The sequence below is a fragment of the Ursus arctos genome, unplaced genomic scaffold (assembly GCF_023065955.2).
Source record: "Ursus arctos isolate Adak ecotype North America unplaced genomic scaffold, UrsArc2.0 scaffold_5, whole genome shotgun sequence".
Classification (NCBI taxonomy): Eukaryota; Metazoa; Chordata; class Mammalia; order Carnivora; family Ursidae; genus Ursus; species Ursus arctos.
The window spans coordinates 72,107,533-72,126,718 of NW_026623067.1; the positions used below are offsets into that span (position 1 = coordinate 72,107,533).

The window sequence follows — 19,186 nt, forward strand, 5'->3', positions numbered from 1 at the left end:
CATCGGCTCAGGGCGTGATCCCAGCGTTCTGGGATCGAGCCCCACATCAGTCTCCTCCCCTGGGAGCCTGCTTCTTCCTCTCCCACTCCCCCTGCTTTGTGTTCCCTCTCTCGCTGGCTGTCTCTCTCTCTGTCAAATGAATAAATAAAATCTTTAAAAAAAAAAATTAGCTGAGTGACATGAGACAAGTTGCTTAGCCCTCCTGAGCCTGCCGTGTCTGACCGGTTTAATGATAGCATTGTTAGAGTAAATGAGATAATGAATGAGAGAAGTTCCTTGCGCAGTCCTTAGAGGGAGCTGTCCCTTCATAAGACAGGGTTGTATTACTGTTATTTAGAATGGATGGGAATGAAGCCCAAGACAATTCAGTGGCTTGAGTAGTAGCTGCATTAACACTAATGATTAGGGAGTTATTACAACACAGCGACTCAACACAGCAAACACAACACATTCATCCATAGAATGACATCACTGATTAATGGTTGTTTCTTCTAATTTCAGTCCAGTCTCCCAACCCTCAACATGAAGTTTTTCTACTGTCATATCTCTAATCATCATTTCTGCAGTTATTAATTGTTTTCATTTTGAAGTTACAAAGAATTTAGGTAACTTTCCCGAGTAAATTATTTGGCCAAGATTCGAACTTGTCTTTTGAATTCCAGACCGTTTCCCCTTTCCCTGCTGCTTTATTGATTGGTTCTATATTAGCAAAATGTGTAAAGGTGATAGAGAATTAACTTAGGAGGCAGCTCTTAACCCATTTGTTGCAAATATTTTAAAAAATATTTAAGTAAGTAAGATATTATTTTATTATTTCTTTGTTTGTCTGCTTCTGAGCTGATCTGGGCCCATGAAAAATAATTTTATTCTAGTCGAGTAAAAGCTCACCCTGGAATGCTTCTGACCTAACCAGGAAAGGAACTTAGGGCAGTTACACATGAAATGGGTTCTTGTGAGGTTCTCCAAGTCGTATTTAAGTTTAGGGAGGTGCAGATAGGATCTGTGAGTTTTGGTTTCCCAATATAATTCAGGCATCTTGTTTGAATAGACTATTTTGTTATAAGACTGGAAGATTCATTTGTCTCTAGTCTAATTATGTGTTGGCACCCGTCTGTATGCTATTCAGTTTTAGATGGTTCTTTACTTAGATTATAACATATTCTTTTGACTCTAAGTTGTTATAAGTAACGTTCTAATCATCATCACAAAGCAAAGAAATATTTCACTGGAAAAAAAGGCAAGAGGCTGTGTTGGAATGTACTATGCTGACATCCTTAGTTACAAGAAATTATTGTGAATTCAAGCTTACTTGGCCATTAGGGAATAACAATTCTTGAATGAGTTACCCATACTTTCCTAGTGTTTTATTTTATTGTACTTGCCAAATTTGGTTTCTCAAAAGTGGGAAGAGCACTGTTATCTCCACATTTCAATATTACTGACAGCTGACCAGGAAAAGTAAAGAATGATATGTGCCATGGGGAAGCTAAATATATTTCTTCAGATAATAAAATGAGATTAAGTTCGTTTATTGTATGACTAAGATTTGATTTACTCTTGGATCTTATTAAAGTTTATTGTATTGTTTCATGACATAATGATTCTTTTTAAAATGATCACAAAACAAATGATGAATAAGGCCCCTAATAGGTAAAAATAATGCGCTATATCAAATTAGACAATGACACGTGCAGTTGAAAAATGTATCAGCTTAGCTTCTTTGAGTTATGCCAGAAAGCTAATAGTACTGCTAAGATTTTTAGATTATTGTGTAAGAGTGAGTAAGTAAAAACAGGTGAGTCATATTATGTTACAAATTGAATTCAGGCTTTAGAGAATAAATTTTTTGAGATTGTTAAGAAAGAACTGGGATGAAACATGACAAACTATAACCAGCAGACTAAATTTAGACTTATTTGATACTGAATTTGGGGAAATATTGAAAAATACATAAAATTACAGAATTGACTATTATGAGTATTTGTTCATATTTCCATATAATCCTTTAAAAATAAAACCTTACAAAGTTGAAGCTCTCTTTTTCCCCTGTTCCCACTGTCATTCTCCAACTCCACACCCTGCCCCATCCCCAAGCCAACCTTTCTACCCATGCCAACTGCTGTCACAGTGATATTTGGGTTTTTTTTATTTGATATATAAGTATTTTTGTCCATTGTTATTTTATGTATTTTAATTTTTTATTTGAGTATAGTTGACACACAATGTTACATTAATTTCAGGTGTACAACATAGTGATTCAATGTTTCTGTACATCATGCCGTGCTCACAAGTGTGGCTACCATCTGTCACCATACAACACCATCACAGTACCATTGACTGTACTCCCTGTGCCGTGCCTTTTATTCCCATGAGTTATTCATTCCATAACTGGGAGCCTATTTTGTTTCTAAATCTTTACATAAATGTGTATCTATTAACATGATGTAGTAAGCTTAATCTAATTGTAAACTTCACATTTATTGTATTGTGCTGTATACATCATTATGCAACTTGATTCTTTTTACTCATTAACATGTTTTCAGATCCATCCATGGTGAAGAACACTGAGATGGTTCATACCTTTAAACTACTAAATAGCATTTCATTGTATGAATATGTTTTATTTATCCTTTTATGTATCGAAGTACACAAAGGTTGTCTCCTGATACCGATTTTCTAGTAAGAAGCTCACCCAGAGAGAGTAAAGGTGTTTGTTAAAGAAAATCCAAAAAAATAAGCCCTGTGGTAATCTAACATAAGAACTTAATCCTGTGATTATACGGGATGTATCTCCAGATATATATTTATTTTTATAATGTATATTAATAGAATGATTTCTTCATGCCAGAATTAGCTAAAAATAGAAACATATTGGTAATCATCCTTCTTTTTTCATTTTCTAATTGTCAGGTACCTCCCATTGAAATGCCTTTTTTTGTGGAACTGTACGAAGTGAGTGCCGGAGCAGCGATAAACCATAGTGCCAGATTTGCGCCGATTCAGTTCTTACAGACTGCCGGACCTCAAAGCCTCGTGTATTTTTCTGTGGGTTCACGGCTGCCAGTGGCTCATAAGAAGGCCACTTTAATCAGTCTGCAGGTGGCCAGAGATTCCGGAACAGGACTAATGATGTCTGTTAACTTCAGTACCCAGGTGAGCACGGAATACACAGATTAACCCACATTAGGGTTTTCTTCTTTACCTGTAGCTTAGGTAATGAAAAAAAAATAGTTGATAACATTATTTTCTCATGATACCATCATAATTCACCCTATGTTGATTACATTAAGCTTTATCCTTGAAGCAGTTCAGTTTCACTTAGGTTATGTTTTAAAGTGACAGTCTTGTATTTTTTTTTTTGAAAAAGGTGATAATATAATGCAAGACATTTTGCATAAATCTGTTCTATAAATTCTCTAGGGAGCTAAAATTTTTCCAGGATGTAACTGTGAAAGACCAGAAACAAAAAATAAGAGTCTTTGTTACGTTCTGTATCTGAACTAGTTGAGAATCTCCTTCTCCAAAATATCACATACTAATTGATCTTGAGGTTTCTTGAAATCCCTGAGTTCACGAGGTCTGCCTGCCACTTTTCACATCCCTCCTGTTAGGTGATCTCAGGGGGAAGGGAGGGAGTAGGTGGGTAACCAGGGACTCAGAAAAGCAATGCTGTGATACACTAAGTGACCGGACCCTGGAATTGGTCCAGATAGCACCATAGACCTTTCCAGCATTATTCTTTAAACTTTGTTTTAGCAGCCAAACTCTAATATATTAACACCAAAGTATGTGTCTACTGTGCTGGAAGCACATTTGTGGGGATTAGAGCTTGCCCACCTTAACTCCCCCCCACCCACCTTTTTTTTTTTTCCTTGACTCATCATCTAACTCAAAGAAATCCACAGTTTGGAAAACCACCATTCTGGTCAGTGCTGCCATTTCCCCTCTTTCAAGATTCCAAAGCTGGTGACTCTTTAGGCTTCAAGGTTTCAAAGGTGGTGGCTGTTGTATTGTTGTTTCCAAAGTGCTACATAGTATGTACTTGTTGGGTGGCTCAAACATGTGGAACATTCTGCGCATTAAAGTACAACTTATGTGCAGCCAGTTTCTGTAGCAACTGCAGTGAGTCAGGGATGAGAAATTCGAACCAGCGCTGTCCCTCCTGAGCTGTCTGGAAGCTTGTCAGGCAGAAAAGGTGGCCTTTGCGACAGTCCACAGCTTGGCAAACAAGAAGACAAAACTATCATATGAGACTCTAGAAATAAACTCCATTCTAAATAGCCTTGAAGTGAGTGGCACGAACAGAAAGAGGTATTTTGATTCATAGTGGGGAGACTTTAGTATTTTTTCTTTTGAGCATTGAAGATAGGCAGAGAAATGGGATAAAATATGTGCTTCATTCTTCTGCTTCTCCCATGAAATATATATCATCATATGCTCACTACTTTGTAGAGTGGAAGAAGGGGGACTGGAGATGAAGAACAGATGATAAAGAGATTTGAGGCACATTATAAACTAGTTCATGCACTCAAATGAGAGTGAGATTGAAGTTCCCAAAGTAAGAATCTGAATGTTAGTATCTCTATCAGATTCACTTATATTCTTTCTAGATTCGTCATAAATGATTCCTTGAAAAAACACATGCTGTCACTAGCATGTAACTTGTAGCATTTTTATAACACTATGAAAATCAACATGAAGAATCCCTGTGGTGATGAAAGTGTTTCATATGTTGACTCTATCAATGTCAATATCACAGTTATGATGTATTATAGTTCTATAAGTTGTTACCAAGGACTGATACTGAGTTAAGGGTGCAGGAGATCACTCTTATGTCTTATAACTGCATGTGAATCTATAATTATCTCAAAACTTTAAAAAAATTAATTAAAAAATGGAAAGTCTCACCTCTCTGGTATTATTTTATTTTCTTGTTCCTTCATTGCCAGTGCATTTTCTCTCTCTGAATGCTGGGTTTATTACTAGAAGACAAAGACATATAATTCTCTTTTCTAGTAGCTGGTGGGAATGAGAAAATAATTATGGACTAAGTTACTATTCTGCTACAAAGATATCAATTTTCATTTTGCTTTAAATAGCTTATAATAATATAGTTAAAACAGGAGCTGTAGCATACATACCCTTTGGCAGGTCAGCGTTCCCAGTACATAAATACTATAGTCTTTACATAAGTTCCTGTATATCTACGTATTTGTGACATAAACTTAAGGGATATAAAGATTTGGAATAGTAAAAATATCACTGATTCCAGTTATCTTTAAATAGGCCTATTGCTAAGCCACATTTGAAAGCCAATTCCAGATACTTTTATTTATATATGCATGTACTATAGCCCAAAGCACACAAATTCAAGAAAGAGCATGACTTTTATTCTTCTCCCATTGCCTATGCTATTCAAAGGGTATTGCTATCTTGATTTTCATCATTGCTTTTAAATCGCATAATGCTTCTAGTTTGTGTTTTTTTTTTTTTAAAGATTTTATTTATTTATTCAACAGAGATAGAGACAGCCAGCGAGAGAGGGAACACAAGCAGGGGGAGTGGGAGAGGAAGAAGCAGGCTCACAGTGGAGGAGCCTGATGTGGGGCTCGATCCCAGAACGCCGGGATCACGCCCTGAGCCGAAGGCAGACGCTTAACCGCTGTGCCACCCAGGCGCCCCAACTAGTTTGTGTTTGTTATATGTATTTTATGAACACAAGAACATTTTGATTGTTCCATTTCCTTTGTAAGTCTGAACGGTGAAATAAATTATAGCAGAACACAGTGGACAGAATGTATATATGCAGTTTATAGTCATAAAATCACCACCATCCTGTTTAAGAAATCCAGCTTCACCGGAATCTTTGAACTAGCCACAGTGAACCCTTCTCTGAGACCGTTCTGCTTTTCTCTTGTAAGATAGCCTCTCCTCTTCTTGCAGTTAGCCTCCACCCTGAATTTCATATTGAATTATTTCGTTGCATTTATTTATAGTTTTATCACCTACCGTGTGCTCTTTATGTTTCCCTCTTTAAGAAACTATTCCAGTTGTGTTGTTTTCTGGTGTGCTGCTTTTGCTCACCAGGTTTTTGAACAATACCCATGTTGATGTGTGTAGCTGTTTCACTTTTTCTGTTATATGGTTTTCCAGTGGATGCTGTATCCATTCTGAAGTCAATCAGCTTTTGTGTTGTTTCCTTCAGGGAAGTTTTTTGTTTTGTTTTGTTTTCCTACCACGGTGCTGCAGATGCTCTTGAAAACCCTTATCTTCATCCACTTTCCATGTTTTGACAAAAATAGTCCCTTCCAGAAGCATGCTCTTCTTTGGGCTTCTGGAGCACCACTTTTTCCTACTCTTAACCCTTCCCTCCTTCTCCTTCCTGCAGCCTGTGTTAGTCTTCCTGACCAGTAAATACTGGGGGCCACCAAGACTCATTCTGCAGGCTAGGCTGCCCGAAACTGTTTTCTTTACATATCGTCTATAAAATGAGAACTCCCGCAGTTTTTATTTCTAGCCTCTTCACCACCCCTGATCGGGACTTATATCTGATTTCTCACACTTGCCAACTTCATTTGAATGTCTAAAATCCCAGGTTTACTGTGTATGATAAAGAACTCTTGATTTCTCCCATAACAGTGTTTACCCGTTTCCCATCATTCATTTAGGCAAATAGCTATCCCTGTTTTCCTCTTCCCTTCCACCCAGCATTGAGTTAACCAAAAAGTCCTACTGACTCTACATTCATAATATATTTCCACTCAGAGCACCTGTCACTCTTCCACTCATACAGCCTTATTCCAAGCTACCACGGTGTTTTGCATGAAGTAATGCAGAAATGTCCTATCTCCTCTCTGCCTCTATGCTCATCCCCTGCTCTAGCCTATGCAGCCCCTGTTCTAGCCAGAGTACTCATGAAGATCTGAAATAAAATGTGTCATTCTCCTGCTGGAATCCTCCAGTGTCTTCCTGCCACTCTTTATGTAATAGATGTATATGGTCTAACCCTGCCTACCTCTCTGATGTCAGCTGATACTTTCATTCTTCTTCCAATTGCACTGGCCATCTGGTTCTTCCTCTAACATTCTGAGATGGTTCCCATCTCAGGGCTTCTGTAATTGCTATTCCTTCTGCCTAGAATATTTCCCTCCAGCTGCTATATGGTCTGTTTCCATCACTAAGGTCTCTGCTCAAATATCACATCAGGAGCTTCTATGATCGGCGGTATTAAAATAGTACCCTTACCATCACCCTGTATTGCCTTATGTAGTCTTATTTTTCTTCAAAAATTCATCTTCATGTAAAATGACATTGTTAATTCTATAGCTTTTGCACTACCTGTATCTTCTGCTAGAATAGGTCCTATGAATGCAGGTATTCTGGCGTTCACATCTACAGCCACAGTAGTCCACCTGGCACATACTAGGAGTTCAATATCTGTCGGCTCAGTAGTAAATAAATGTACATTACTTTTGTTCTTTTTTAAAAAAGATTTATTTATTTATTTTAGAGAGAGAGAGTGCGCACATGTACTCAGTGGGAGGGGCAAAGGGAGAGGGAGAGAGAGTCCCAAGCAGACTCTGCGCTGAGCATAGAGCCTTTCACAGGGCTCGATCCCACCACCCCAAGATCACAACCTGGGCTGAAACCAAAAGTCAGACACTCCACTGACTGGGCCACCCAGGTGCCCCTCTTTTGTTCTTTCTTGACTAAGTTTCCATGCTTCACTTAAAAAAAAACTTTTAATAACCATGATTTGAAGAAATTCAGAAGTCTATATGGCCAGGACCTTATTCTTTAGGGTATTTTCACAACTAAAGTATAACCAACAGGAGACCAGTTTCTCCTGCTTCCTCCTGCCTCTCCTCTTCCTTCTTTTTACTCTTCCAAATGCCATCTTCCCAAACTTTGTAGGTGAGAAAGAAAACGTAAATACTCCTTCTTTCCCTCCATATTCCCTGCTGTTAAGGCAGCCCGTGGTGTTTAGAGCACAGCGTGTTCACAGTTGCAGAACTTCCAAGACGCAGTAATTCCATTTCTTTTCTAATCCTCTTCCTGAGTCTGTCCTAAGACATCTGTCTTTCCTAACATCATCACTGTGATGTGTATTTATCTCTCTAATTTATCTAGGAGATTAGAAGAAGTATAAAGCCCCATGTTTTAGTATTCACGGTGTTACGGCCCATCAGTTTGTTTAAGAGAAATAGGATTTGTTTAAGAAGTAAGAATTTGTTCAGGACAAAATCAGAGATATTACAGTTTCACTGCTATGGTGGTGTTTAATTTCTAGGAGTTGAGGAGTGCTGAAACAGTTGGCCGTACTCTCATCTCTCCAGCTCTTTCTGGGAAGGATTTTGTGAGAACTGAAGGCACTCTGGTCTTCGAACCGGGCCAGAGAAACACCATATTGGATGTCATCCTAACTCCAGAGACAGGGTCTTTAAATCCATTTCCTAAACGCTTCCAGATTGTGCTTTTCGACCCAAAAGGTGGGGCCAGAATTGATCAAATGTATGGGACTGCTAACATCACTCTCGTCTCTGATGCGGATTCACAGTCCTTCTGGGGACTCGCGGATCAGTTACAGCAGCCCCTGGATGGTGACATTCTCAACAGAGTACTCCACAGCATCAGCATGAAAGTGGCCACAGAGAGCACAGATGAGCAGCTCAGCGCTGTGATGCATTTAATAGATAAGGTAAGAAGCCCTTGTAAGCAGTAGCAGTTGGGTTAGTAACATTTCATAAATTAAAAAAATAAAACAGTGATCATGTCAGTCGTCATAAAATTATGATAGGGTTAAGATTCTGAACATAAGAGTGAAATTCATCATAGCTCACACTGTACTTTTGCTTGGATGTGACTGATGTCTGTCTGGAAACCTCAGTCTTAAACTTGGAGAATTATCAGTAATCTACTGCAGCAGTAAGGACAGCCCAGCATCTGAAAAGGGACATCAGATGTCAGAAGCTAAAAGCTCTTTCTGATTCTCCAGAAACTGGATGAATCTCTTTTGAGATTGCATCTCGGTTTTTTTGAGTCCATAAAAAGAGAGATTTGGTCTAGATTACATAGTTCTTCATGGAACAGGAGCTCCTACCCTCTGCTTGTTCCGCTTCTCCTGGGCCCTGAGCACTCCTTCAGAGAAGGAGAAATAAGAAATGACCACATGATTTCAGGCAACCAAATGGTGTGGACTTAGATCAACCTGGTTGTATTTTTAACCCATTTATTTATTTACACTTCTGCCAATGCTGAAATTAAATGGAGATGTAAAATCCTAAAAATGTAAGTAAGAGATCTGAAAAGAATTATTATTCAAGGAAAAAGACTCTTATGGAGATTTATTTGGAGCTTTCTTAATCAAGATATTTCTTATCAATATATTTCTATACAAACATGAAAAACCTTGAATACATACATGTGAATTTATAAATACTGTATTTTTACATGGTGACCCTTTAAATACTTAAAATGCTAGCAATCGAGTTTTAGATTATCATGCCTATTTTACTTCTCATGCTGTCTCTTAAAATGTGACGCCTGAAGGGTAGAAAAGAAAATTACAAAGTACACAGGCAAGAAGAGGAAGCCCTGCCAAATAGCTAGTAAAACAAAGAGAAACGACTGCTATTTCATGCAGAGAAAGCTCTAGAGACAAGAATTCACTATGGGAAATATTGTTACTTTAACTTTCTAATGATGAAATGGCATAGGACAGTAACAAGTTGGTTGTGGCCAAGAAGAGGGAAAGAATGCACAGTGGCTACATTTTGGAAAGGAGAAAATTTTTTCATATGATTTAGAGAAGATAAGGACATTCCGCTCCTTCCCCCCCTCCCCCAATGAGTTATATAAGAGAGCTGCATATTATTGGTCTAGAATCAACATTTCTTTAACTAGTGTTGTCAAGTAGTATATATTGATTGGTTTTTGTTGGATCTGTCATGAATAATGAAACTGACTTATAAGAGAAACTCCTATGGAAAAATGTAATTAATTTTTTTGAGTAACCATTAGCAAACATGATTATTTTCAAATCACGTTATTGTTACTAAAACTTTTTTAAGGTTGTGGCATATTGTCTTCTCAAATTCAATTTTTATATGTGTGTCATTACTGAATTCTGATGATTTGAGTAACTGACTTATTCAGTAATTTAATACATTTTATAATATATTTTAGATAATGTTCTATGTAATAATATATTAAAAAAAACTGAAAAATTCTGCTGAGTAACATGAAACACTTGAATAAATAGAAATCTATGCATTGTCCCACAACAGGAAGACTCAATGTCATGAAGACAACAGTTTTCTGTAAATTAACCTATAAATGCAACATAATCCCTATCAAAGTAGCAGTAAGTTATTTTTTTTTTTAACCTGGACAAAATGATGCCATTATTGACCTGGAAGAATATACATGTGAGAATGGGCAGACATTTTATGAAAATGAAGAAAAATGGTAGGGACCTCACCAAATATGAAAAATATATTATGAATTTACAGTGATTAAAACAGGGTGATGCTGCTATGGGCATAGACATTGACATGAATGAAATAAAACAGAAAGTGCAGAAATAAATGCCAGCACATATGAAAATTTCATATCTGTTAAAAGTGATATTTCAGATTAATGGGTCAAAAATTCTTATTTGGTAAATGTTACTGATTTAATCATTTGAAAGGAAAACAGAACTGGAACTGTATCCTAAGCCCTATTCCAAAATAAATCTCAGACAAATCAGAAATTGTAAAATGAAACCATAAAAGTATTAGCAGAAAACATAGATGAATTGTTTTTAATATGTAAGTTTCATGTGGGGAAGTTCATTCTAAAGCATAAAACAAAACCCAGAAGCCATAAAGGAATGAATTTATCAAACTTGACTATATAAAGTTTAAACAAAATTTCTCTCTGCATATACCACAAGGAAAGTCAAAAGACAACTAATGTTTTTAGTCAATTATATCTCAATAGAACTTGAGTGGTGAGGGGGAGTAAGAAAAAGATAACTAATGGATGTGGGAAACATTTGTGCAAATACATGTGTAATAGAATGTTTATTTCAACATTACTTATGGTAACAAAAGTTGGGGAAAAAAATAATGGTCATTAAGAGGGGCCTGGTGTATTCCTAACATACAAAAAAAAAAAAAAAGAAAGAAAGAGAGAAATTATGTTTTAGACATTTATGATAATGCAAATAAGACAGTAATGAAACAAGCCCTGAAAATGTAAATAATCACATATACTGAGGTTGAAATTTCAACGTAAAACACAGGATGCCCTGTTATGTTAAACTTTGAATTTCAGGTAAACAATACATTTTTCAATATCACAAATGACAAAATAAATATTTGCACGAAATAATTGGGATATATACTTGTATCAAACAATTATTGGTCATTTATCTGATATTCAGATAGAGTCACCTGTGCTTTACCTGGCAAGTCTTCATATATCCCATATGTACTTAATGTATAGATACCTCTGAGGTATCCTCAAATTCAAGAGTATAGAATAGGACTTCCAAGTCCTGGGTTGCACTTCATTCTATAAGGTCTTGTATTTTGCGTGAAATTGTTTCATATTTGTAAATTTTATTTTCCCCCAGATTCTAACTTCTTAAAAATAGAATCTGCTCTCTACTATGCATTTTTTATATGAAGAATCAACAAATCTTAGATATGGTTATTATTCTCTTGTTATGTTCAGAAGAAACAAATACTGTGCCAAAAAGAGCAACAGCTTTAAATGATTCACTATAAAGATTTTCTGGATAAAATCCAGCTGTGACTTTGGGCAAATTTTTGCTATTACCTAATATTCTATCCCTTCATTTTTCTATGCATGGTGCAATGGAAATCATTTAAAATTCTGTTGGTTGCTTTAACAATATTATCAGTCTTTTAAGAGTGCTGGTTTGATATGCAAATTTTAAATTTATTTGGGTTTTGGCTTCCAGGTTATTGAAACTTGTAAAACATGAGTCAGGGGGCGTTGTCTCTAATTTTGTGTTCTGGAACAATTGAAAGAACGCAGGAATAATTTGTTCTGTGAAAGTTTGATAGCCTCCCTCCCCCAACAAAGTTTTCCTTTTTTTGTTTTCTCTCCTGACAGTTTTAAAATCTTTCCCCATGGTTCATTCAGGTTTTCTACTTTTTTTATAAATCAACTTTGATAATTTGGGTTTTTTTTTATTGTCATTTATGTGAAATGGACTTTACAGTCAGAATTTTTTAATATTGTACATTTTTTTCAAGAATAATTTTTTACATTTGCTATATTTTATAATCATACTAACAGTGATTGACACTTAGCTCTATATTTTTTTCCCTGGTTTTGTATTTTATACTTGCAATAATTTTTACTGGCTTGACCGCTAATTGTATCAGTCTGTGTTTTTAGTTAAGGACGAGCAAGTGAGGGAGTGTTTTGAGTCAGAGCAGGGCAGCTGTCACACATGCCTCCTGGGCTTGACCATTCATCATGTTCATGCCCTCAGACAAGTTAGGCATCCTCTTTCTGCCTCAGTTTCCTTTTCTGGAAACAAAACAAAGGCACACTAGCACCTCTCTGATAGGATCGTTGTGAACACCAGAGAAGTTAGGATAACGTGCTGAGAATAGCACCCATACAAACCAGGGGTTATATAAATGGCCTTTTTGTTTTATTTTTTGTGCGCTTTACTAAAGGAAACTTTCTGTTTCCCTTGAATATGAATGGAAGGTTGGGTGGCTCTAGAATTCTTAGATGACAACCTTTAATTCTTAAAACTACACGTGTCGCTCTGTTGCCTTCTGGCATTTCATTTACAAAAAAGTCTGATGTCAAACTGAATTTTTGTTTCTCCGTTAGTAATTTTTCTTTCCTATCTGGTTTCTGGTAGGATTTTTTTTAACACTTGAAATAATATTTAAAAATCACCCAGATGCATCTGGTGGTGTTTCTTTTTTCGGATATAAAGCAAGCTCTGCATTTTTAGACATGACTGTTTCTTTAGCTTATCAAGGAACTGTGGCTTTCTCTCTTTCTCTCTCTCTCTCTCTTTGCTTCTACCAGCCCTTTTATATACTTGTTGTATCTTATAGGTTTGTTTTATTTATCTGTTATATTTTCTGTGAGTTCTGGGAGCATTTCCTGAGCTTTTTTTTCCATTTAACATATTCAGTTCGATTGTTTCAAGAGTCAGTGTGGGCTGTTTGCTTTCTTCATTGTAATTTTTTTTTTTTTTTGCTAAATTTTTACTTTGCTAAATTTTTACTTTGTTTCATTGCCAGATAAGTGAATAAGTTTACTTTGTATCTTTTGTCATCTTTTCTTTATGGAGTATTCTCCATTCTTCCTTACTATCTTTGAGATGGATATTCTTATAAACTTAGGTCTTGAGTTCAGCTATCAGCTTGGCACTGTGTAAATTGCAAAGCTTCAAAAATAATATGGGGAACATAGGCAACTTCCTCAATGAGCTCAACTGGTAGGAACAAAAGACAAATCATTTCAGTGTTGTCAAAAATTCATTAATAAAGATATGTGCAAGTTACAAAGAGAGTGATTATGTATATTGGCAAGTGGGGCATAATGTATAAATCACAGAGAAAGTGATGACTAATTTGGATTTTGAAGGATTTATAGGGACTTCTCAGGTGTAGAAGAATAGTGGAATAACAAATCAATGGCTTTGCACCCGTGCTTAGTCAGACAATAAAGATGTGGTCCCTGTCATTCTAGCAAGGAAAAACAAAATAAATCATGAAGACGATTTTCCTCTTACTTTCCGTGTCCCTCAAACAACAAATAACCTAGTTCTTCAAGGTAGGAAGGCTCATACTTTCAGATAAAGACAAGAGTGCCAGGAGCTGCTGACTACTCTTGGTTAGAAAAGGATTTTTTCATTTGATGTTTTAGAAATTTAGTGGTAGATTGTGGCTTCTGTTCATGAAAAGCCAGGTAATCAAGAATAATCTTGCTTCTAATGTTGGCAAATATGCTTATATTTATTTCCTCAGTTGTTGAACAAAAGAAAAAGAATTCTTGGGGTAGACAGAAAAGTGAGATTACTTTTAATTCATGATGTTAATTATTGTAGTTAAAAATAAGTGATCCATGAAACCATTTGGGGCTTTATCTAGTTATAAATAAAAAATATTTTTGCCGATCGTGACTCTTCTTTATAAATGATTATGGTTTTTTGAAGTGCGAATGCATTTGAAATATACTTTTGATACCAATTTTTCTTAAATTCTTCATAGACTCTTCCTTATTTTGCTAATTTTAATAACTGTTAATAAAGAACATGTACTGTACCATATGTATCATAAAGCGTTTTTATTTTTGAAGATATTTTCTCATACTGGAATTTTTTTTCTAGATAACGGTTGAAGGAAAAAGCCGAGCATTCAGTATTGAAAATCGAAGTCTTTTTTATGAGATTCTCTGTGCTCTTACTAACCCGAAGCGCAAAGACACTAGGGGATTCAGTCACTTTACTGAAGTGACTGAGAATTTTGCCTTTTCTCTGCTGACTGGTGTTACTTGTGGCTCTCCTGGTGAAAAGTAAGTATTTTTTAATAATAATAATACTTTATGTGTATTCCTTCACAGTTTACAAAGTAATATGCAATGCAAATTGACATTTAGATGTTGTGACTAAGGATTATATAGTCAATGCATTGTGTTTTTTCTTCTAAAGATTTTATTCATTCATGTGGGTGGGGAGGGACAGAGCAGGAGGGAAGGAGCAGACTCTGGTCCACATGCAGACCCTGAGATCAGGACCTGAGCCAAAGCAAGAGTGAGATGCCCAACCGACTGAGCCACCTACGCACCCCAATGCATTGTATCTAATGGGCAAATGAAGTTATTTGAAGAAAACACAGTAACTATGTCAAGAAAAATGAAATTATTCTGTCAACAATACATTCCTTTTATTTTGAAGGGTTTTTTAGGAATTAAAAAAATAGGTTTTTGCTTACTCTTCTGACACTAGAAGATATATTCTGAATAGAAAAAAAGGAAGATGATTCCAACTTTTAGATATGTTTGGACGTGCTGTTGCAGTGGAGTTACGGTTCAGTTTCATCCATTTGGAAGCAGCTCTCCCGATGTTGTTGAACTTCAGAGTAGTTGTTTCACGGTTGGAGTTTCGTGGCAGAAAGCAAGCAAGAGGAAAAGGAAAAAATAAAATGTGGTTCATGTTCATTATCAACTCTATAATTAATTTTGTAACTATGTTAATATTCTTTAGAAGTCATGGTGTTTTAAACTGCATTCAGAAGGTAAATTAAATCACTGTAGTACAAAGACCTAAAAATTTTTAATTTCTATTTCAGTTAACATAAAAATGGCTGATAATAGATATTGGTTAGAAATTGAGATTTCCTGGGGCGCCTGGGTGGTGCAGTCGTTAAGCGTCTGCCTTTGGCTCAGGGCGTGATCCCGGCGTTCTGGGATCAAGCCCCACATCAGGCTCCTCCGCCATGAGCCTGCTTCTTCCTCTCCCACTCCCCCTGCTTGTGTTCCCTCTCTCGCTGGCTGTCTCTATCTCTGTCAAATAAATAAATAAAATCTTAAAAAAAAAAATTGAGATTTCCTTCCAATTCTCACAGAGTAATATAGGTTATTTAAAAAGTCATTTAAGCACCTGACTTGGTTTGGACTCAGGTCATGATCTCATGGGTCCTAACACTGAGCCCTGCCTCAGCCCCACGGAGGGCTCCTTGCTCAGCAGGGTGTCTGCTTGAGATTCTCTCCCTTTGCCCCTCCCACCCCCACATGTACATGCTCACTCTCTCTCAAATAAGTAAATAAGTCTTTAAAAAAAATAATGACTATTATTTAATGGGGCATGTCTGATTAAAAGTGGTTTTATAAATCTTTATAGCATTTATTATTTATTTGCTGATGAAGGCTGTCATCAGCATTTATTAAGTCAAATTGAAATTCGGAGATATTTTGAAGACTATGTTTTAAAAATCTGGTGGCTCAGTCGTTAAGCATCTGCCTTTGGCTCAGGGTGTGATCCCGGCGTTCTGGGATAGAGCCCCACATCGGGCTCCTCCGCTGGGAGCCTGCTTCTTCCTCTCCCACTCCCCCTGCTTGTGTTCCCTCTCTCGCTGACTGTCTCTATTTCTGTCAAATAAATAAATAAAAATCTTTAAAAAAAATAAATAAAAATCTGGTATAAGGGAAAAAAGTAAAAAAAAAAATAAAAAAATAAAAATCTGGTATAATAATTTAAGTCACTTATTTAGGGCCCTTTATGAACTTTGACAGGTTAATTAAAATATCTGTTGACTATATAAAACTTTTAACTTTAGTCCTTAGATCACAAAATACATAAAGTTCAAAGATGTAGTCATTCTAGATATAAAAGACTTATAAGAGAGATTAAGGAACAAAATAAGAGCTGATATTAACTGTACCTCTGCTCTAGTCCTGACATTGTATTAGATTGAACAACATGAAGTTGCCTTATTTTGTAGCTAAAATAGTATGTAATATACTGGAAATTTCATATGGTTCAACATAACCCTTACTAAAAATTATATGTATTTAATTCTTATAAAAGATCATTTTAAGCAGCTGCTCAAAGGTAGAGCTAGAGCTTTTATTATTCCCATTTGCAGATAAAGATATAACTTGTCAAGGGTCACAGGATTAGTTGTGGTGAGACTTCAGTCCCAGACCTGCCTGACTCCACATCCCCTGCTGACCACCATGCCTTGTGGTCAGAAGAGACTGTAACCACTTGTTTTGTAACAAAATCTCCAGTTCCAGCGCTGTGGTTATAAAGTGCCCCTAGCCTTTCATCCCAGGTTAGTGCCCGGGCATGAGCTGAGGTTAAGGTACAAAACCAGCATCCTTTTACACTGTACTCTTCTTTTAACTCTGATTAATGAGTCCTGAGGATTGAAGTTTTCTCAATTGGGTACATCAGCAAAGCTCTACATGTCCTTTTAGGAGGCCCCTTTCTCCAGCCCTCATCACTGGTCCTAAATGTCTGTCTGAGACCAGTGACCAGCAGTTGGGCTACTCAGTGCCTTTTATAGCTGTCTCCAGTGTCTTCAGAAACCTCTGAAATGGATCATTTCTTTACTTCAAGTACGTTTGCAATGAGACCACTGTGTGTGTGTGTGTGTGTGTGTGTGTGTGTGTGTGTGTGTGTTTAAAAAATATCTTTTACTGTTTTTCTCTCTTGAACTGTGTTCGGTTATGTTGTTCAATGAAGTCAAATAATTCATAGCTTTGTAATTCCCCATTGTCCCAATCCTTTCCTTTTGTTTTTCCATATTTGTACAAGGTCACTAGAATATTGAGATTGTTTTAGATGTGAACCAGCTATCCTGCTGTGAATGCTGGTTTCCATATTTGTGCCCTCAAAGGCATAGTGAGACCTTTTCTGCCTTGTTGCCTAATGTATTCCCAGGCCTGGAATGGTATCTGGTACAGATTCTCAGTGGTAGATTCTCAGTGGTTACGGTATAATGACTGAATAGAATAAGTAAGTGGATCAATATGTTTCTGCCATGTGTTTCCTCTCCATTGAATTACCTTTCCTTCTGAGTTGTCCAGGGAAAGGAAACAGCATGTGCAATGGGAGTCACAAGAATAGTGTGGTGTGTTTGGGGAGATCATTAGCCTTTAAAGATTGAACATAGAATAAGCCAGGTAGGATTCGTATGTGTGTGAGAGAATCAGACTCAGGGTTCTGGAGACATCGTGTTGAGAACAGTGTTACAGATTAAAGAATAGCATAAATCAAGAAATAGGGAGACTATATAGGGAATAATTGTTCAGGTGACATGAGGGCTGAAACTGAAGCAGGAACTTGGGGAGGATGGTAGCTTGAAAACAGCTGAGTAGTAGAATTATCATATAGGTGACAAACAGAAAATAAGAGAGTGATCAACAGTAGTTTATTTTCTTTTAACTTGGAAAACTCTAGAGTTGGTGGCCATTCTGATATGTGTTATTTATATATTATCTTAAGCAGTATTCAGGGGCAGTTGCTGAGAGTGAAAGATTTGGGACTTGAGCAGGGTTGTTGAGGAGGATGATGACATCTGGAACGATTACTTGGAAGCCAAGTGAAACCAGTGTCGAGTGGCGCTGAGGGCACAGCCGTGGTTGGTCACCGGATCTGTGGTGGTACCAGTCTACATATTCATGTGGGGGTCTCTCCTTCTCTTCAGCCAGGATGTAAAGCATGTTGTGGGATTGATCAAAGTGAGTGTGGTAGAAGGGCATGGATATAGGACGTTACAGTGTCAGGGAAAGTGTTGTCATTTGCCTGCCAGTGACAGGGGCCAGGATTTGGCCCACTGGTGTCAGGGCTGGGTAGAGTCACTGCCTGTTAGATCGGTCTCAGTAAGCCAAGGTACTGAATCCAGGGTGGCACTGATGGGCTAAGTCTTAGTAGATTCCAGGGAGAGTGTGGTAAGGGTACGCAGCCATGTGGCTGAGCTTCACTGGTCTCAGTCAAAGTGTACCTGGTCAGGGGGTGCTGCAGTGACAGCTTTGAGCTTAGAGTCAGCAGAGAAGATATGGGAGGCTGGATGGGGAGATTAAGAGATAAGTTTGGTGAGCTGTTATGAAGGGGTAGCTTCTATGGATTGAGGTGTTTTAGGAGGAGTCTTGGACAACAGGGGTCTAGAGCCTGGGTGAATGACTGGATTAAAGTTAGATATTTGAAGGCACCGATTCAAATGTGGTAGTTAAAGTTATGGAAGATTTTTTTAAAAATATTTTATATATTTGTTAGAGAGAGAGTGAGAGAGTGAATGGGGGAAGGAACGGGGGGGTGGGGAAGGAATCTCAAGTCGACTCCATGCTAAGCAGGAGCCTGACCCAGAGCTCCATCTCAGGACCCTGAGATCATGACCTGAGCCCAAACCAAGAGTCAGAAGTTCAACCAACTGAGCCACCCAGGGGACCCAGTCAAGATTTTTTTTTTTAAAAGAGGATTTAACTAGAGGAAAGAGCCCTTCCCCTTTCATTTTTTCCCTCAGATTTTCCATTTAAAATTCTCTGTTCTATTTCCCAGGTTAGGGATTTTGACAAAGTATCATTTAGACTCATGATTTAATTGTGATACTCTCTGTATGTTGTGGCCCATATAACTTTCAACATTTAATGCACAATTTTTATCCTAACATATTAATATTCTCCAAACTTTTTC

General features: G+C 37.1%; 1 protein-coding gene across 1 annotated transcript in view; it reads left to right on the forward strand.

Moving 5' to 3' along the window:
- The window catches only part of ADGRV1 (adhesion G protein-coupled receptor V1), a 508,055-nt gene that overhangs the window by 205,360 nt on the left and 283,509 nt on the right, over positions 1-19,186 (forward strand). The window contains exons 77-79 of the mRNA XM_026498632.4: positions 2,911-3,153; positions 8,291-8,698; positions 14,378-14,562. Of these exons, the coding sequence (XP_026354417.4) occupies positions 2,911-3,153; positions 8,291-8,698; positions 14,378-14,562 (836 nt within the window). The remainder of the gene's footprint in view (positions 1-2,910; positions 3,154-8,290; positions 8,699-14,377; positions 14,563-19,186) is intronic.